At 39.6% G+C, this 17,987-nt stretch overlaps 2 protein-coding genes across 2 annotated transcripts in view; one reads left to right on the plus strand and one right to left on the minus strand.

Annotated features, from left to right (window-relative positions):
• The window catches only part of arhgap36 (Rho GTPase activating protein 36), a 78,837-nt gene that overhangs the window by 16,582 nt on the left and 44,268 nt on the right, over positions 1-17,987 (plus strand). The window lies entirely within an intron of this gene.
• LOC148104084 (uncharacterized) lies at positions 10,795-16,079 on the minus strand. Its single transcript, XM_087830514.1, has 3 exons — positions 16,054-16,079; positions 13,207-13,714; positions 10,795-10,884 (listed from the first exon to the last, which is right to left on the minus strand). The coding sequence occupies exons 1-3, from the start codon at positions 16,077-16,079 to the stop codon at positions 10,795-10,797; spliced, it is 624 nt and encodes a 207-aa protein (XP_087686640.1).

Below are 17,987 nucleotides of genomic sequence, written 5' to 3' on the forward strand. Positions count from 1 at the left end.
TGTTGGGCTTTTCTCTCTGTATCTATGAAGCGCCTTGAGGCGACATTTGTTGTGATTTGGCGCTATATAAATGAAATTGAATTGAATTGAATTTTATTATTTGCTTCGAGCCCTGTGTACAGGAGCTGCATGCTAAAAGATCTTTTGTTAAAAGGGTTGGCGTAATAAGCAAATGCTTCAGCCAATACCTTTTGATTAGCCTTGTCTCATGCTTTCTTGCTTTGTGGTAAATCTTTGTTCTGTCTTCACTGAGATATTTGAATGCTAATCAATAAACATATCAAACATAATTAGACAGACTGGAAGGTCAGATGTTCAAGTCACCATTGCAGAGTGCATTTTATTCTTGGTGTTCTTACATTCCTCTCAAACAAGATTTCTTTTTTAATGTAATTTTCTTTGAAACAGAGAAAGGATATTATAAACAAATTCCTGAACTCCGTCACTAGAAAATCCAACAAAGATGTCCAGGTGATGTTTAAGCAGATGGACAGTTGTGCTGAAGTCTACAACATCTGCACAACTTTCTTTTGGAACCATTTTTCAACAAAGACTAACCCTGTAATGGCAAATCATACTTGATACATAGTTTTTTGAGATCACTACAGTATCACTGTTTTTAACCCTAAACATCCTTGTATGTTTTGTTTTTTTTCAGAAAAAATTTAAAAAAAAATTTGAAATTATGTGAAAAGCACGTAATTTGTAGTCTTTAATGCTCCTTAATCACTTTTTAAAATCACGAACTTACGAACGCAGTTTGGTTCAGGCAGTGTAGTAATGCCCTCGGTTGGGATCTTACATATGCTCAGTGTTAATTTACTTAATATGAAGGTAAATACAGAAGACCAGGCTCTGACTGCAGGTACTTTATATTCATTACCCCATCGTTGATTTGATGTTCTAGTATAGTGTCTAATACCTTTTCTACATAATGATTTTTCTAGCTGAACAGTAGACGGCTGTATGAGCTGAAACTAAATAATGCTAAAAAACTGAGAAAGGGATCGTTGCTAAGGATTGTTCATTGAGGAAAAAAGTTAAACAGCAATAAAATTTGACTTTTTGTTGTATTTAGTTTTTCTTCATGTGCTCTTTTCTATTTAAAATTCTCACATCCAGCAAACGTTAAAGAGTCTCTGATACTCGAACCTCAGGGCGCAGACAGTTTTTTTCCATCAAGTCATCCTAGTAGAAATGTTTGGACCCACAAACTTGCTGACATACCACACAATCAGAGACAAATCTCGAGCAACTTTCACCATGCGCATTTGCATATTGCGTCCTGTTTTCTTTTATGTTGTATATTTGTATTGTCTTTTAGGATATTAGCATCTCCTCATTGCTTACAGAGAGATTTTATTAATTTACTTTTTCACCTTTTACCTCTCACATGTAAAAGGCTGATGCGGGTGATTTCTGTCAAACTGCTGGCTGGGCAGTGTGGACACCCAAGTTTGTGAATGTGATAACTCAAGAACAAAGTGACACCAGAGTTTCAAACTGATACCATCGGTGCATCTGCTAAAAATCTCAAATGAGTTCAAATCTCGGTGACTTTGATGTCAAGGTTAGTTTCCCTAAAATCTGAATGTGATAACTTGAGAACAAAGTGATGTAGAATTTTGAAATTGATACCATAGGATTACCTTGCAGGCCCAGGCCCCTATCACTGGCCCCTGTCAGTATGGGTTTTTAGTGTACTGTGCTTGCATTTATGGAAAAGTTAGAATTGAATCTCATTTTACTGGGTATAGTGACAATAAAGGAATTCAGTTCTCTAATCAGTCACCATGACTTTAAAATTAAGTTAATCTGGGAGTCTTCACTAACTAATTTTGGTGTCTAAACCTCCAAACAGTGAATCCAATCACTTTATCAATTTAAAATACAAGTATATTAAACAAAAAAGAGCCTCCCATGTTGGATGTAATAATTTCACAGCAATTTTTGATATTCTTACAAAAGTTGAAGTTGGATTCATAGAACTATTTTCCTCTTTTTACTCTATACAGAGCAGTTTAGTTTATTTTCACATAAGGACAAGTATGTCAGGTGAACCACACAGCACACCATGGCGTTTGTAGCTTTTAGCTAGTTAGCATTGCCCGTCTCTAGTCTGGTCTTTAACACACAAAGAAAATCAACATCATCTGCAATCTACACATACAAACACACATTAGAAACACATTGTCAGACACTGCAAAGTAAAAACAGGCAAAGCGCCACAGGCCACAGACAGCAATATAATAAAATACCACAACAAAAAACAGCAGGTTATTCATGGCTGCACAACTGGTTACACTTTAAAAACTGTTTCAGTTTCATTTTAAAATGTACTTTTGTAACCTCACAGGATAAACAAAGCATCCACATAAATAAAGCATCCACATCCACATGCAGGAGGCAGCACAAGTCATTGATCAGTCATTCAGGTGAGTTTGCTGCTATTTGAACCCTTGTATTTTCTTTCATTTCGACGCACTAGTTGGGTTTAGGTACCAAAACTGCTTTGGTGAGGTTTTAAAAGAAGCTCGTAGTTTGGATTTTTAAAAATTGCATTGCTCCATATTTCAAAGCTGAGCCTCTTCAGAAGAAATGCTGTGAATGTGTCTGTTGTCAGTGTTTCACAAACTGTCTCAGAGTGTGTTACAGCCTTTGTTCATCTGCATGCAAAAGAGAAAACTGTCGTGAAATTGTGTTTTAATTGTGGACTCTGCTCCAGGTATAACCTGACACACTTTCTCTACGGTTAGTTAGATTTATTTTCATGTTGTGGGTTTTCGGTTGTCAGATGGTGGTTTTTGGCTTTTTCTCTCAGTGGGTGCAGACAGATCACACACTCTCGTCTTCCTTTCAATGTTCCCATTAAATCCAAACTCATTATTTTTCTTAGTCTGGCCGACTCGTGTCAGCTTTCCTTTGAGTCTTACAAGAGCAGCAGTGATCGCAGTCCCGCAAAAATCTGCAGTGGGCTAAAAATACAGAAAAAGCAACTCTGAGCTTTACATAATAGGCTCATTGTTATATAAAGTGTCTCAGCAGGGGAATAGTAATAAGTGTCTAAACCACCCTCAGATATAGAAATGTCACAGCCACGTTTCTCAAGTATGAGTTTAACTTAGATCTTAATTTAAAGCAGGTTGGGAGGATTTCCTTCATTTTTCTTCTGAATATATTACAGTTTTGTAGCATTACAGTATATAAAACTGCCTTTTTATATTCACCACTAAGATTGAGAATTAATGGACCAAACTACGATTTCACACTTGGGTTTAATAAAATTAATTTTATCTCGTGTTCATCGTCCGATCTGCAATTATTTCATTAGGTCTGAAATGTTGTGGCTTGCTTCAAGTCTATAGGCCAGTATGCTGGCCAGTTTCTTATGCTGTGTGCTACTTTAAACTGAGAGCTTTACAAGGACATATCTGCAGATTAATGTTTCCTTCATAGATTTCTTTTTTTGATATCTGCTCTTATAAATGTCTGTGTGCGTTGTGAGTTTATTAATTCAGCTAAAAGTAAAAAATATGATATTTTGTAAACAAAAAAAATGAGTTTAAAAAATAGGATTTTTATTGGATATTCATTGGTGTACATGCAAAACCTTTTTTTCCCTTTTAGTTATAAGAGCAAATTCAAAAGCAGTACTTTACAAGTACTCCAGGAAAGCTGTTTTGGGGCCCTAACTTAAACAAACAGCAGGTAAAAATGAAAGTTAATTTTATAAAAATGCAACCTGTGCATAAAAGAAGGTATAATAAAACATCTACTGATCAACTGTTTTGTATGGATGAAGGACAAATTATTCCACCGCACCTATCGCCTGCTTCCTAATGTAGACTTTGTTGCTGTAGCAGACTAAAAGCAATAAAAAACACAGTTTCAAATAGCGAGCAGGGGATGATTCCTTAATATGGACAAAAACTATAAAGCACTATTCACACAGGAAGCAGTTTGCAGCAATGTGGCAGTCACTGACCACAGAAACTCAGAGACATTCAGCAAATATAAATGACAATCAGTGCTGGGAAACATTTTGCCAACTTTAAAAGCAGGTCATTCATCACTGAGACCACAGGATACAGTTGACTGACATATAAGAGGGTAAATACATTTAGAGGGTTACCTAGTTTGCCAGGAGCCTGAAATGTGTACCGGTGACTAAAAGTGATCCTGGACAGCGGAATCACTTCCTGTGTGGGCGGGACTTAAGTGTGATTGTACAGAAGTCTATAGTGGAAACAAAGCCTTTTGTTCCGTGACTACAGTAAACACTTTCCTGATGAGTGTATGCTAATTACATGTGTTACTGAATAAAGCATGATGGTTTATTCAGCGGCCTGAAGCTCTACAACAGGACTTCACTGACCAATGGACAACTTTGGAGGGGATATGTCCATCCTTTATATACAGTCTGTGGTCACAACCACCAAATCTCTGTGTTAAACCCCTTTAGGAAGTCTGTGTTCGATATATCATTTGCTCGATCTTTAGTAACTTTGGGTTGTATATAGTGAATCCTTTACATGCGAAAGTGTTTAAAAGTCCAAAAATATTGCTTTTTGTCATGTTCTCTTCTTATTTCGCCTTCCTTTTCCTTCCTGTATCACTGCCACAGTAAATAAAACCAATTCATTGATCAAGGTGCTACAACTGAATGCCTCATATAAAGAACAGAAATGAAACGTTTCGCTGTACGCTGTCATGCTACAGTGCATTTCAACAACGGCAAACGTATGTCATACAGCCTCCAAAAACAGATGGCAGTTACATCATATTTCCTGAAAAAAAAAGAAAAAGATTCCTGTTTCCTCTGCCCTCTGGGGAGGCCTCACTGCTGTGAGTGAAAGAAGATGTGAAACCATGTTTAACGAGATGAGAACAAACAAGACTGCTGCTGATTAATGGCTCAGCCTGGGTGCTGTACATCGCCGTTTCCATTTTTTCTAACTTAACATGTGAAACAGTCAGGGTCTGTTACATTATGCAAAGCACAGTAGAGGATGTGTGTCCTTGTTTTTTCAGTCTTCTTCAGCATCTTCTTGTAATTGTTTTGAGGTTGGACAAACATGCTTCCAATAATCAGATTTGAAGAGATGGATTCAAATAAAAAAAAACAAAACAATGGATACATAATGAGGAATCGCAGACAATCAAATTAGCATGGAGACTTCTGAACATTATCTAATAATAAATGACATTTAACCACAGAATGGCGAATCAGTTGCCTTTGTAACCCAAAGGCAACTGATTCGCCATTCTGTTATAATCTAAAATATATTTAATTCATCCATCCATCCATTCGCTTCCGCTTATCCTTTTCAGGGTTGCGGGGGGCGCTGGAGCCTATCCCAGCTGTCATAGGGCGAGAGGCAGGGTACACCCTGGACAGGTCGCCAGTCTGTCGCAGGGCCAACACACCAGGACAGACAACCATTCGCACATTCACACCTAGTGACAATTTGGATTATCCAATTAACCTGTCCCCACAAGCTGCATGTCTTTGGACGGTGGGAGGAAACCCACGCAAACACGGGGAGAACATGCAAACTCCACACAGAAAGACCCCGGCCTGATGTTGGAATTGAACTCAGCACCTTCTTGCTGTGCGGCAACAGTGCTAACCACCGTCCCACCGTGCTGCCATATATTTATTTAATTCAATTCAGTTCAATTTCATTTATTTATACAGCGCCAAATCACAACAACAGTCACCTCAAGGTGCTTTATACTGTAAGGTAGACCCTGCAATAATACATACAGAGAAAAAACCCAATAATCATTTGAGCAAGCACTTTGGCAACAGTTGGAAGGAAAAACTCCCTTTTAACAGGAAGAAACCTCCGGCAGAACCAGGCTCAGGGAGGGGCGGGGCCATCTGCCACGATTGGTTGGGGTGAGGGGACAAAAGCCAAGTCATGGAAAAGAGCCAGAGATTAATAATAAATGCAGAGAGGTCTATTAACACACAGTGAGTGAGAAAAGTGACTGAAGAGGAAATACTCAGTGCATCATGGGAATTCTCCAGCAGCCTACACCTACTGCAGCATAACTAAGGGAGGATTCAGGGTCACTTGGTCCAGCCCTAACTATATGCTTTAGCAAAAAGGAAAGTTTTAAGCCTAATCTTAAAAGTAGAGATAGTGTCTGTCTCCCAAATGCAAACTGGAAGCTGGTTCCACAGAAGAGGGGCCTGAAAACTGAAGGCTCTGCCTCCCATTCTGCTTTTAAATACTCTAGGAACAACAAGTAGGCCTGCAGTCCGAGAGCGAAGTGCTCTAATGGGGTGATATGGTACTACAAGGTCATTAAGATAAGATGGCGCCTGATTATATAAGAGCTTGTATGTGAGGAGCAGGATTTTAAATTTGATATTAACTATTATCAGTTATCAGTTACTGAAGAATCTAAAATATAAAACATGTTTTGACTTATTTCACTTTTTTGTTTATTACAAAATTCCATATGTGTTCATTCATAGTTTTGATGCTTTTAGTGAACTTGTACAATATAAATAGTCATAAAATAAAGAAAAAACATTAAATGAGAAGATGTGTCCAAGCTTTTGACTGGGGGTGTGTATTAACCATGGTTTACTTTAGCACACTGACGATGTTAACATCACCATCGTGTACGTTAGCATAAGAATTTGAGGTTAGCAATTAGCATGAAACACTGCTATACCTGAAAAGCACTGGTGTGATGCTCATTAGATGCCTTTCAGTCCAGCTTTATTTATTTATTTTTATTTGATTTAAACCCTTACACAAATAGGATTGTCTAACCACAGAAGCTTACGTCATTGCAGACTTAAATTTAGTACAATTTCCTCCTTCAGCAGGAAGTTATTGATTTCCCGCCGCATACTCGCCAACATGAGCAGCAAATGGAGCAGAACATATGGGAGGGAGGCGGGGGCCTGTCGGACAGCGATGACAGTGTTGATTGTGATGATGGGTGTGGACCCAAATGTCCTGTTTGGAGAAGAAAGAGGTTGCTATCGTACCTCACTTGAGTTTTTTTCTGTTGATGTTGGCATTTCCTGCTCATGTTGGCTGAGCATCTTAATCCAGCAAAAAATAAGGAAACTGGCATTTCCAAGACTTTTAAATTGGGTGGCACAGAGAGGAATGAAGTCAGTATATCAGAAAATAAATGTGAAATCAGAACAATTAAAAACAGAATTTAATAATTGAGAAATAAAAATGGTAAATGGTCTGTATTTATATAGTGCTTTACTAGTCCCTAAGGACCCCAAAGCGCTTTACATATCCAGTCATCCACCCATTCACACACTGGTGATGGCAAGCTACATTGAAGCCACAGCCACCCTGGGGCGCACTGACAGAGGCGAGGCTGCCGGACACTGGCGCCACCGGGCCCTCTGACCACCACCAGTAGGCAACGGGTGAAGTGTCTTGCCCAAGGACACAACGACTGAGACTGTCCAAGCCGGGGCTCGAACCGGCAACCTTCCGATTACAAGGCGAACTCCCAACTCTTGAGCCACGATCGCCCCAAATATGTGAGCTATACTATTTTTAAATCTGTACAAACCCTCTGACTCTATAAGCATGCATTCAGAGTCTTAGTAACTGTGGATCTACTGATGAAGAAGCGCTCTGTGACGTATCCATGCATGTATGCAAAAGAAAACAAAGTGCGGGATAAATTACAGGAAAACAGTGATCAGAATTAGAAACTTAATGCCGGTCTGATATCCCAGCATGTGTTTATTATACAAATAAGCATTTACTCATTACAGCGTAATGAAAATCAGCACTTTTTAATGGAACAAGCAGGTAAACGGAGAGCTGCCACTGGCTCTTCGGTTCTCATTAAGACTGTGTTATTTTTTGTTTGTTCATGCATTACATGACTTGGCCAGATGTCCAGTCACGTAGAAGCATGAATAAAGGGATCTGTAGCAGCCTCTAATGCACTTAACTTTATAATGAAGAGTGCAACATTAACTAGTGCCCCAGGTGTGTTTCCATCTATGCACAGCTGTACTATAAGTCCGTAAGTGTGTGACCGCAATGACTTTTTTATACTTGTGCACATGAGATATGAGAGTGTGTGGAAAAGGAGAAAGTAATTACTGTGTCCAGTAGGCTGTAAGTCGGTAGTTTTAGAAGTTTTGTCCTTTGTAACTATTATAGTTACATCACATTTAATGATGCTACCTTATCTTGAACTTCAGTTCCTCAAGTCTAAATCTTATTGTCTTTCCTACGTAATGCAGCTGTGATAAATATTTTTGTAGGCGTGCCAGATGAAATGTCTGAGTCCTTACTGATGGAGCACTTAAACAGCTTTCGTGTCATTGTGTTTGTTGAGTTACTCTCTCACCAGTTATATCTGTGTATCTTCAACAATTCAGCAGGCAGTTTGTAACAAAACAAAAGGAAACATGACAGAGAGAGTCACTGTTGGATCTGTCATCTATCAGGTGTTCACACAAACAACCTATTCTCACATACTGATGCTTGGGGAGATGTCACAGCTTAATAGTCTAATTTTCTAATGTGCAGGTTAATCTGAGGGGCGCGGTGGGGGGGTGGGGGGTGTTGTAATCCCATAAAATCAATATTTGGCAACGAAGATGTGCCGTGTTTATCATAAGCCAAAACAAACAGTTAGGTCTATAATTTGTTGGAAAAAGCAAAATTAAAGTGCTGAATTATAGCTTATTAAAGCTTTGAGCTTTATCTTTTAGAAAAGTCATTAGGTGTTACATTTATTTTTCTTGTGGTGGGGCGTGGTCTGCGGTGCTGCTGTAGGGGAGGTGGATGCACCTGAGCGGCATCCACAATCACCCCTAGCCAGCTTAAAGTCTGTACTGGGTCCTGAGTTTCTGTTGTTATTGATGATGTGTTCGGCTGCGAGCTGCTGCTGTGTGAGATACAGCAACTGTAATGATAAAGTCTATGCTGAAAAGCATGAAAATGTGGTGCGGTCTGCCATGGATTTGTTGCAGTATGCCTGGCAGGTCCCTGCACCCATCCCGGCTCCCCGGAGGAGGGTTGCAGAGCAACCTCCGTGTCCACCACCAGCTCACGCACCTGCCCAGCTGGATACAGAGGTTGAGGTACCAGAGGGACCTGCTGCACAGCCCGTGGACAGCGGGCGGCAGAGTCCGGACGGATGGCTCGGGGCGTGGTCTGCAGTGCCGCTGCAGGGGAATTGGGTGCACCTGAGTAGCATCTGCAATCATGCCTCGCCAACTTAAGTCTGTACTGGGTCCTGAGTGTCTGTTGTTGTTGCTGATGTGTTCGGCTGCAAGCTGCAAAGCTGCAGCCGTGTATAAGACACAGCAACTGTAATGATAAAGTCAGTGCCATAACAATGCCTGTACCATGTTTGACAGATGATGTGATATGCTTCAGGTCATGAGCTGTTTCTTTGCATCTCCTTCCCATCATTCTGGTACGAGTTCATTTTGGGTTCATTTGTCCAGTGGCTGTTTTATTATTGACTGTTTCTGAGTGTAACTAGTGGTTTACATCTTGTTGTAAAGCTTCTGTATATCCATTTATGAAGGCTTCTCTTCATTTTAGACCTTGACCATGATATTCCCACCTCCTGGGTGTTCTTGACTTGGTTAGATCCTGGATTATTGATCTGGCCACTCCTGAAGTTTTTGCTCTTTCTGATGATGACCTCCTGAATTTGTACTGACTTCTCTTTGGTCTTCATATTTAAAGTTATAGTGAAAAGCTATAAAATACAAATTCAGCACTTGACATTTCAGTTCTTTGCTTTGAAATCTACTGTGGTGGTGGTGTACAGAGGCAAAACTACAAAAGCTGTGTCATTGTCCAAGAAATCGTGGACCTAACTGTATTAAAGTTCGCTGGAGCCATCATGTCATAGGAGAGTTGGTCACAACTGCTGCCTGCTACGTTTTTTATACTTTCACTGCAATGAAACAAAAATTATATTTTTGAAGAATAAATAAATGTCTGCAGATTTTAAAGCCAGTTCTTTCATTGTAAAAAGAGCGAAGCCCTCGTCATATCAGCAGTGAATGCCAACTTTCCTCTGTTTCTTATCTGTTGATCTTTATTTTAACACGTCTGAACTAGAATAAATGCTCAGAGTTTTAAACCAGCTGCGCTGAGTAATACAGATTTAGGTAGATTAAAACTATTTTCAGATTTGGTATTTTGATATTCGGGGCAGTTAAACGTGCATATCAGTGTTTATTTTCTGGCTCAGGAATACGTGAGAAAAGGCTCAGAAGAACTTTTCATTCCTGAAACTATTTTAGGATGACTGGAAAACAAAGAATGATTACTGAAGCATTTACGATGTGGTCCTTCTGTGCGTCTATGTGCTGTTTCAAAGCACAGACTCTTATTTTGTTGTACATAGTATAGTCCATAGGGGGCAGTGTTGTCAACAAAGTTCACCATCTATCTGCTTCAGACGTGTGCATGTGTGTTTGTGTGTGTGTGCGTTGCCAATTGACCGTTGACCATCCATCCTGTTTTGAAGCAGACAGTTGGAGTCAGCACACAAGCTTGAGGCTGTGAGATGTGCAAACATGCAATCCCACTCATGATGTTTGACCTGGAAATGTATGGCAGCGCTACAGGAAGTTAGAGGGATTAAAGATGATGTGGAGAAACCGGAAGAAGAGACAGAAAACAAGCTGACCAGTGTAAGATATCCATGAGCTCACTGGAACAAAGGATGGGTCAGCTGTAAAGGTCGAGATGATTTCTACAGCAATAAGCATATTTATGCATTACGCAACAGAAAGGTGATGATTCCCAGTTTTTTTTAGAAGCTTTCCTTTGAGACATTTTCCACTTGGTGCTTCAGAAGTAGCAAAATATCCACTTCACTGACTTTCAGTGAGATGTTTCTCCACTTGTCTCTCACACGCACAGTGTCGTTTAGTTTATCTCTTGTCTCTGAAGTAGAAGTTTTGTGTGGAACAAGTGGAATCTAGATTGTTCACCAGCGCTGAGTTAGTGGAATAGACGTAAAATATGAAACATTGTGTAGACTTCTTAATATGTTGTGTAGGATCATTTTATTCTGAAAAGAATATTAATCATAAATCAAAAGACATGAACCGGTGAGCAGTCATTAGTACATTTTATTTACACACAACCCTAAATTTCCAATTCCAATTTTACCAAATGAGTTTCAATATTCACAAAATGTAATGTATGAAGTCATTTCTGGTCACGATGTTCCAGTCCCTTATTCTCAGTGTTATGAAGATGATTATTCATCAGACCAGTCTCATGTTTACTGATTTGTCTCCATGTACACAAAGTAAAGATTCTTCACTTTTTAAGGGTGGAAAAAAAGTCCACAACACATCATTTGACTCTTCATCTACAAAATGGACTGATTGAGTGGTGCATGCTACTTTCTTGGCACGAATTGCCATATTGTATATTTTTTAGATATATATTAACATACAGACCAAACAATCAGAAAACAAATACTTAAAAAATGCAATCATAGACACCATCCATTTGCTCATGAAGTCTTGTTTTGAAGTCTCAAGATGATTTTTCACCATCTTGGTAATAAGAAACAGGATGTGATGAGCAACAGATGAATCTGATTGTGAAACCTCATGCAAAGAGCAAGAGCTGGATCGTCATCATTTCTCATTAATAAATTCATTTTAGGGTGTGGTCATTTATCTTGCGTTTTTATTCAGTTTGACTTGGTCGATTGGCTGAGACCATAAACTGATCAGGAAAGTAGGTTAGAGGTCAGGGAAGAGCGTTGTTTTTCCATTAACTTCTGACTTAGAACTGGGCATCTTTTTGCAGCCACAGGTATCGCCACTTTGTGTTCGTTAAACAGAATGCAGATTTAAGGTTCTTCCATGTTGGCTTCACTTTTCAGATCAAAGCTGCGTCCGCCTTTACCACTCTGTGCTCCAATCCACCACATTCAAAAACAAGATTTCATGCATAGAAAAAATAAAGTCCTGTCTGTTCAGATGATTTGCTATATTTTTGGCATTTAAAATCATTAATGATTGTGCATGTTTTATTCTCAGGTGTCCTCCTGGATACAAACAAACAATTTGGCTTATTGGAATTTCTTTTCTGATTAATTTTTAGAATGTATTTTCTCAAAATGTTTTAATTCTTCTCCCAAACACAATAAAATAGTGTTCCTTTTGATTTTAAGATTGCTGATGGTGTAAAACCCACTATACCAGCGGTCCCCAACCTTTTTTGCGCCACGGACCGGTTTATGCCCGACAATATTTTCACGGACCGGCCTTTAAGGTGTCGCGGATAAATACAACAAAATAAAACTAGTACCGGTACCGAAAAAAAGAAGATTTATTCATAACACACGTGAAAAGACCCGGGAAAACCGAGTTAACGATAAAACGATAACAAAATAACGCTGAAAACCGCAAAAAACTCTGAAAACTATACATTTCACACCTGAGCCTCAACTCTTGCGGCCCGGTACCGGTCCGAGGCCCGGGGGTTGGGGACCGCTGTGCTATAGTTGTCAATTATACGCTCTGCAACAACTGATAAGTGAGTTTGCTACCCATAAAGTGGGATTGTCGGCCAGTCTCTGCACAAAACATATATTATTAACCAACTTTCCCTTAATGACATCTCTCTAATTCAGTTTAAAGAACTCAGCACTATCTTCATTAGAGTAAAAAAGCAAAAGCCCAGCATAGAGCGGCTCAGTGAATGTGGTCTGGACTGTGTGGAGGAGGTTCATGGTGTCAGAGATGCTGTAAAAGGACAGAACACCTGCTCTGTGATTCATGTACACTCCTATCCTGGAGGACGGAGGGCCACAGACGTCAGTGTGGACTTTGTTGTACCAGAATATGTAACTGTTTGTGTAACAACGCAGTGACCAAGATTTGTCATTGAATCCAAATATACATTGCTCTGAGTCACCTGCTCTGCTGATACTCTTGTATGCAACTGCTACCCCGACTCCTCTCCCTCTCCTCTCTACCTCCCAGTAACAACGTCCAGTCAGACTCTGTTTGCTCACCACCTGTTTATATTCAGTAAATCTGCCTGGGTTGTTAGCGTAAGACTGATGTTGCAGCATTAATGTTGCCTTTCTGTTCCCTGCACATAATAACAGCCGTGTGTTTGCCGTGCTTGGATCCAGTGTGATTTCACGTGAATATTTTAAGAAATCTGCTCTGGTCTTTGGTATAAAAGCACCCACTGTCCATGTCTCGCACAGGATGTCCTGCAGTTTATCTCTGGTCTCTGACACAGCTGCTTTCACCTCCTCAAAGTACATCTGAGGATAAATATCGATGCTGGATGAGCGTGTAGACTCACTGAGTGCTGACAGTGAGGGGTAGTTGTGCAGAAACTGCTCGTGGTCCTCTGTGTGTGAAAGCTGCTCCAGCTCCTCATCCATCCTCTTCAGCTCAGTGATCTTCTGCTCCAGATTCTCCTGAGGCTCTCTGACTAGACCCAGTTCAGATTCCTGCAGGCATCTGATTTGCTTCTTCACATCATTGCGTCTTTTCTTGATGAGCCGGATGAGCTCTGTGAAAATCTTTTGACTGTACTCCACTGTTTTGTCAGCAGAGCCATTGATGACCTCCACCTCTTTTTGAAGTAGCTTCACATCTTTCTCTCGATCTTGGATTGTCTCCTGGATTTTTAGTCGCCTCAGCTCAAGATCCTTTTGCTTCTGCTTTTGGTAGTTCTTGGCGTCCAGTCTGCTTCAGCTCCTCCACTAGATCTGTTAACATGATGTTTTTCTCCAGGAGAGGTCTGGGTGTGAAGGTTTTCCTGCAGGGGTGATCGTGGCTCAAGAGTTGGGAGTTCGCCTTGTAATCGGAAGGCTGCCGGTTCGAGCCCCGGCTTGGACAGTCTCGGTCGTTGTGTCCTTGGGCAAGACACTTCACCCGTTGCCTTACTGGTGGTGGTCAGAGGGCCCGGTGGCGCCAGTGCTTGGTAGCTTACTGGCAACTATACCCTAGTTGCCAGTAAGGCAACTATACAGCTCATGCAGTAGCTGTGTCCACAGGGAATAGCTACCGGATCCTTCAGTAAATCTATACAAATTGAACAAGAGAATTTCTCTGAAAAAAACTGATATCCATGTGCCTCAGCAGCAACGAACGTCTGAAGAGTTTAGCTGCATTCAGACTCTACTTTGTGTTACCAGGAGAAAAAGGCGTGGTTTGGATCTTGGCAACATTTATTATCTTAATTTGATACATTTATTGTCAGTTTGATTTTTTTTTCATGATAGTTGCCCTACCATTAAATGTGGGACCACTGACGTGCAGCTGATGACACACTTACTCATTTGAAGTGTGACTCAACTAAAATAGGCTACCAGCAGCATAACAGTGCAATAGCAGTGAGACAGCACTGTTTACAGTGATAGCATACGACAAATGTAAGCACAAAAGCACAAAAGCAAAACCAGTAAAAAGTATAACATCACTACTTCACACTTTATTTTAACAGTGACTAAGGTAACTTATCCTTTGTGTGTCGTATATGTTTTAGGTATTATGTGTTATATAAATTATGTGTTGTATATTGGATTGAGCGTTTTAATGTAACCATATAAGTATTTTCATTCACTATTTGATCTTCCTGTCATATGAAACGCAGTTGAGCGGGAGTCATTACCAGCTGCTTGTATATCCTCACGTGCCCTTATGGCCTTGAGGGCACGTGAGGATATACAAGTGTGTTTATTTTGGTTCAAATAGTGAAAAATGTTTGTTGTATTCACCATAAGCAGGAACAGTTGTCATGTATTTTTTTTTAAAACTACTGTGGTTTGTTGGAAGTTGTTGAAGTAGCTCTCGTTTTACATATGAAATCATCATCTGAAGTTGACATGCTGCTCTCAGTCTCAGACATGCATGGGCTTTTCTCATTATTGCATGCAACAGGGAACACAAGTGCATGGTGTTGCTATCGTGACAATTTTTTTTAATCACCTAAAACTATTTACCAATATTATCCTGAATCATATGATATGACACAGCCCACAGAGACCACAGGATGACCAAAATTATTGCAACTGTGTGCAACTTGCAATCTTGTTGCATTTGAAATAGTTGCTTCCAAGACCAGGACCAAGTCTGCAGTCAGCTGTTGTCTTCGAAGTGACTTTGGTCGAGGTTGAGAGAGGTGCATGCTCAATCTCTAAATAACTGGATTCAGTTGTTGCATTTCAAGAAAAAAATAATATTAAGTACAGCATGAATAAACACTCCATGAAAATGATAAAGGGCTGGATCATTTTTTTCTTACGTCAACTTTAACAGACTCCAGGGGCACTCCTACACGTCTTGATACTCGGTATGGAGGTTTGAAGTTTTTTTGGCAGCTTCAAAGCAAAACACACTGGCTACAAGAACATTCAAGAACGGTTTGTCAGGTTAAACTTCATAATGTTTTCATTTTATTACTGTTTGTGTGGTTCTATGTTCCTTTGCTTTTGTTTAGTCTTCACCCTTGTGCTATGACTCGGCAGTTTACTTGTAATACTTTGACATCCTTATCTCATGTTTTTGTCCGCCCTCACAAAGTAATAAGGCTCATTAAATCTGACCTCTTGCCACTGTTGACCTTTAGGGGTCAGAAGTGTCAAGTGGTTTAGCTGCTGTTACTTGGGCCTCACAAATGGGAGTCCTGATGGTCATTTTCCCCACGTGTTTTCACACGGACCTCTTCACAGCTATTAGGAGGAATCTGGACAGCGTGATGGAATCTTCTTGCAGGATTAACTCAATTTATTGGTTATCATAGCATTTAATACCTACCTTTTCAACTTCAGATACTTATAATTTGAGCACAGATTAACCTATAATAGAGCGAATAATGTAGCCAGATGCTTCCTTTTTTGCTCTTGCTCTTAAAACAAGACTTGTGTTTAGTGGAAGGTCAGTAAAAATACTTGGTTAAAGGAGTAGTGATGGTAACTGATAATGCCCACAAGTTCTGCATCTCTGGGAAGTATCCAAGCATTTTGTTGTCGACTCCTTATTACAAGCCCCAACTCGACTGTTGTGGTTCAGTTGCTACTTGCCCAGCACTGCCTGGTACATCATCCATGTCTTATAAAAGTTATGTTCCCAGACAGCCAAACTGTATTCTTAAGAATGCTTCAACGTCAAATATGTATCTGGTGAGTATAAATTTCCAGGTGGATGAGTCACGCCTTATACCTGGAAATAAGGGAGAAGCTTCTACATCAGGTATTCAATTGAAATTTAAGGAAGTACGGTTAGAGAAAATTTCCTCCAACAGAGAATATCTTAAAGTTCCACATGCATCATAATTCAGTGCAGTATATTTCGATTGGCCTAATAGTGGCATCAATGCCTTTATGTCAACAACAACTGCCTGTCAAGCAAATGGACGAAAGTACAATTCAGTAGCATTTCAGCAGCGTTTATTTACTTTCAATATGAACCAGAGAGCTCTTCAGTAATAAAATAATTATAAAGTAAATGCTAAGTGCTTCATTTAAAAAAGAAGTCTAGTTTGAGGGGTTTTTTGTCCATAACTACACTTCACAAGTAAACAGTCTCAACAAAAATAACAACAGGTTTAACCCCCTCTGTTCTTTGACTTAGGTCTTTGGACACCTAGCTAAGTTTTGTTTTCACGCATGTGCACATTCACATCATTGCTTTGTAGAAATAACTTGATTGGCTGAGTGGCATTAGGGATGATAAGTTACAATGCATTTTGATCTATGTACCTCCAGTGACTACTGCAAAAGACAAAGAAAAAAGCTGTGCACATTAAAATAACTGTAAGTAATAGAAAAAAACCTGTGCAGAGTGAAAAAATTCCATTAAAATCTAATCAGTCTGGATCCATATTGAACAGCATGTCCCTCCAGCTGTTGGTGAGCTAGGTTCTACGTAGCTAGCGCATGGCTAGTAAGTCCTCCGTTTGTGAACTTGGATTTGAAACCTTGAGTTTAGTGTTGTTGGCCAAATTAGTATGACACTGGAGGGCAAGTTTTGTGTTTGTTTTTCATATTTTAAATTAAATGCTGGGAATTTCTTGTTTGTTACTTATTTAACTTCACAGGGTGACATTAGCCTTTTTTTGACACTGCTATGTTAGCTATTTTGAGGCAGAAATTAGCATAGTTGGCTGGGAGTGGTAAGTGGTAAGATATCAGTTAATCCTTTAACCCTTTAAAGCCGATCGGAGCGGGCACGCTCCGTTTTGCGAAACTATTTTTAAATCCCTGTAGAACCGGAACCACGTAAGCTAGCACAACAATTTTTTTTGCGTATGAAACCGGAGGAGTTGTACTTACATCTTATGCCATCAGTTTGCCCTAGGTCACGGTTTCCTTCCACATATAGCTTTGCAAAAATTGCATAAAAAGCATAAAAAGACGTCAGCGCGAACTATTGCATGTCCGCCATTACCTGCCCGAAACCAGAAGTGACGTAATTTCCCCGGAAAATGTAGTTTTTTTTTACCTTCGGGGCCTTATAAGCCTATAGTGGTATTTTTAGAAGTCATGTTTGACTGTATGCTTTTCTGTATCGTTTCTGGGATGCTTAGAACTCAAATTGCACTGCTAGAAATAGTTTATTTTGATGCATATGCTTTTTTTTTTTTTGCAAATTTGCATTATAATATTGTTTTTTCTTTCTTTCAGTATATAAAAATGGGTGTATCTCAAAAATAAAACTATGAAGACACTCAAAATAAATTTCCTGTTGTTGGAAACTATTTTGTGCAACTTTTTTGTATTTACAGTTTTGAGGGATAAACAAAAACAATTTTCAATTTTTTTGTACTTAATTGCACTTTTTTGCAATTTATGTAGTTACTATGGACTTGGGCTATAACGGTTGTATTAATGTATAGCAACTTGAAATGCTCCCAAAAATGGCACTACAGCATGTAAAAGTATAAAGATTGTGGCTCAAGAGTTAGCAGTTTGTCTTGTGATCGGAAGGTTGCCGGTTTGAGCCCCGGCCCTCAGTC

Source organism: Neolamprologus brichardi, chromosome 3 (assembly GCF_056152115.1).
Source record: "Neolamprologus brichardi isolate AB-2024 chromosome 3, ASM5615211v1, whole genome shotgun sequence".
NCBI lineage: Eukaryota > Metazoa > Chordata > Actinopteri > Cichliformes > Cichlidae > Neolamprologus > Neolamprologus brichardi.

What these genes read in the sequence shown, in the direction of transcription:
- LOC148104084 (XM_087830514.1), bottom strand. Translation starts at nt 16,079, where the DNA reads ATGGATGATGTACCAGGCAGTGCTGG. An exon ending in GATGTACCAGGCAGTGCTGG is followed by an intron (nt 13,715 to 16,053) that starts GCAAGTAGCAAC and finishes GAGCTGAAGCAG; the next exon opens with ACTGGACGCCAAGAACTACC. An exon ending in TCCTGTGCGAGACATGGACA is followed by an intron (nt 10,885 to 13,206) that starts GTGGGTGCTTTT and finishes GTGAGAGACAAG; the next exon opens with TGGAGAAACATCTCACTGAA.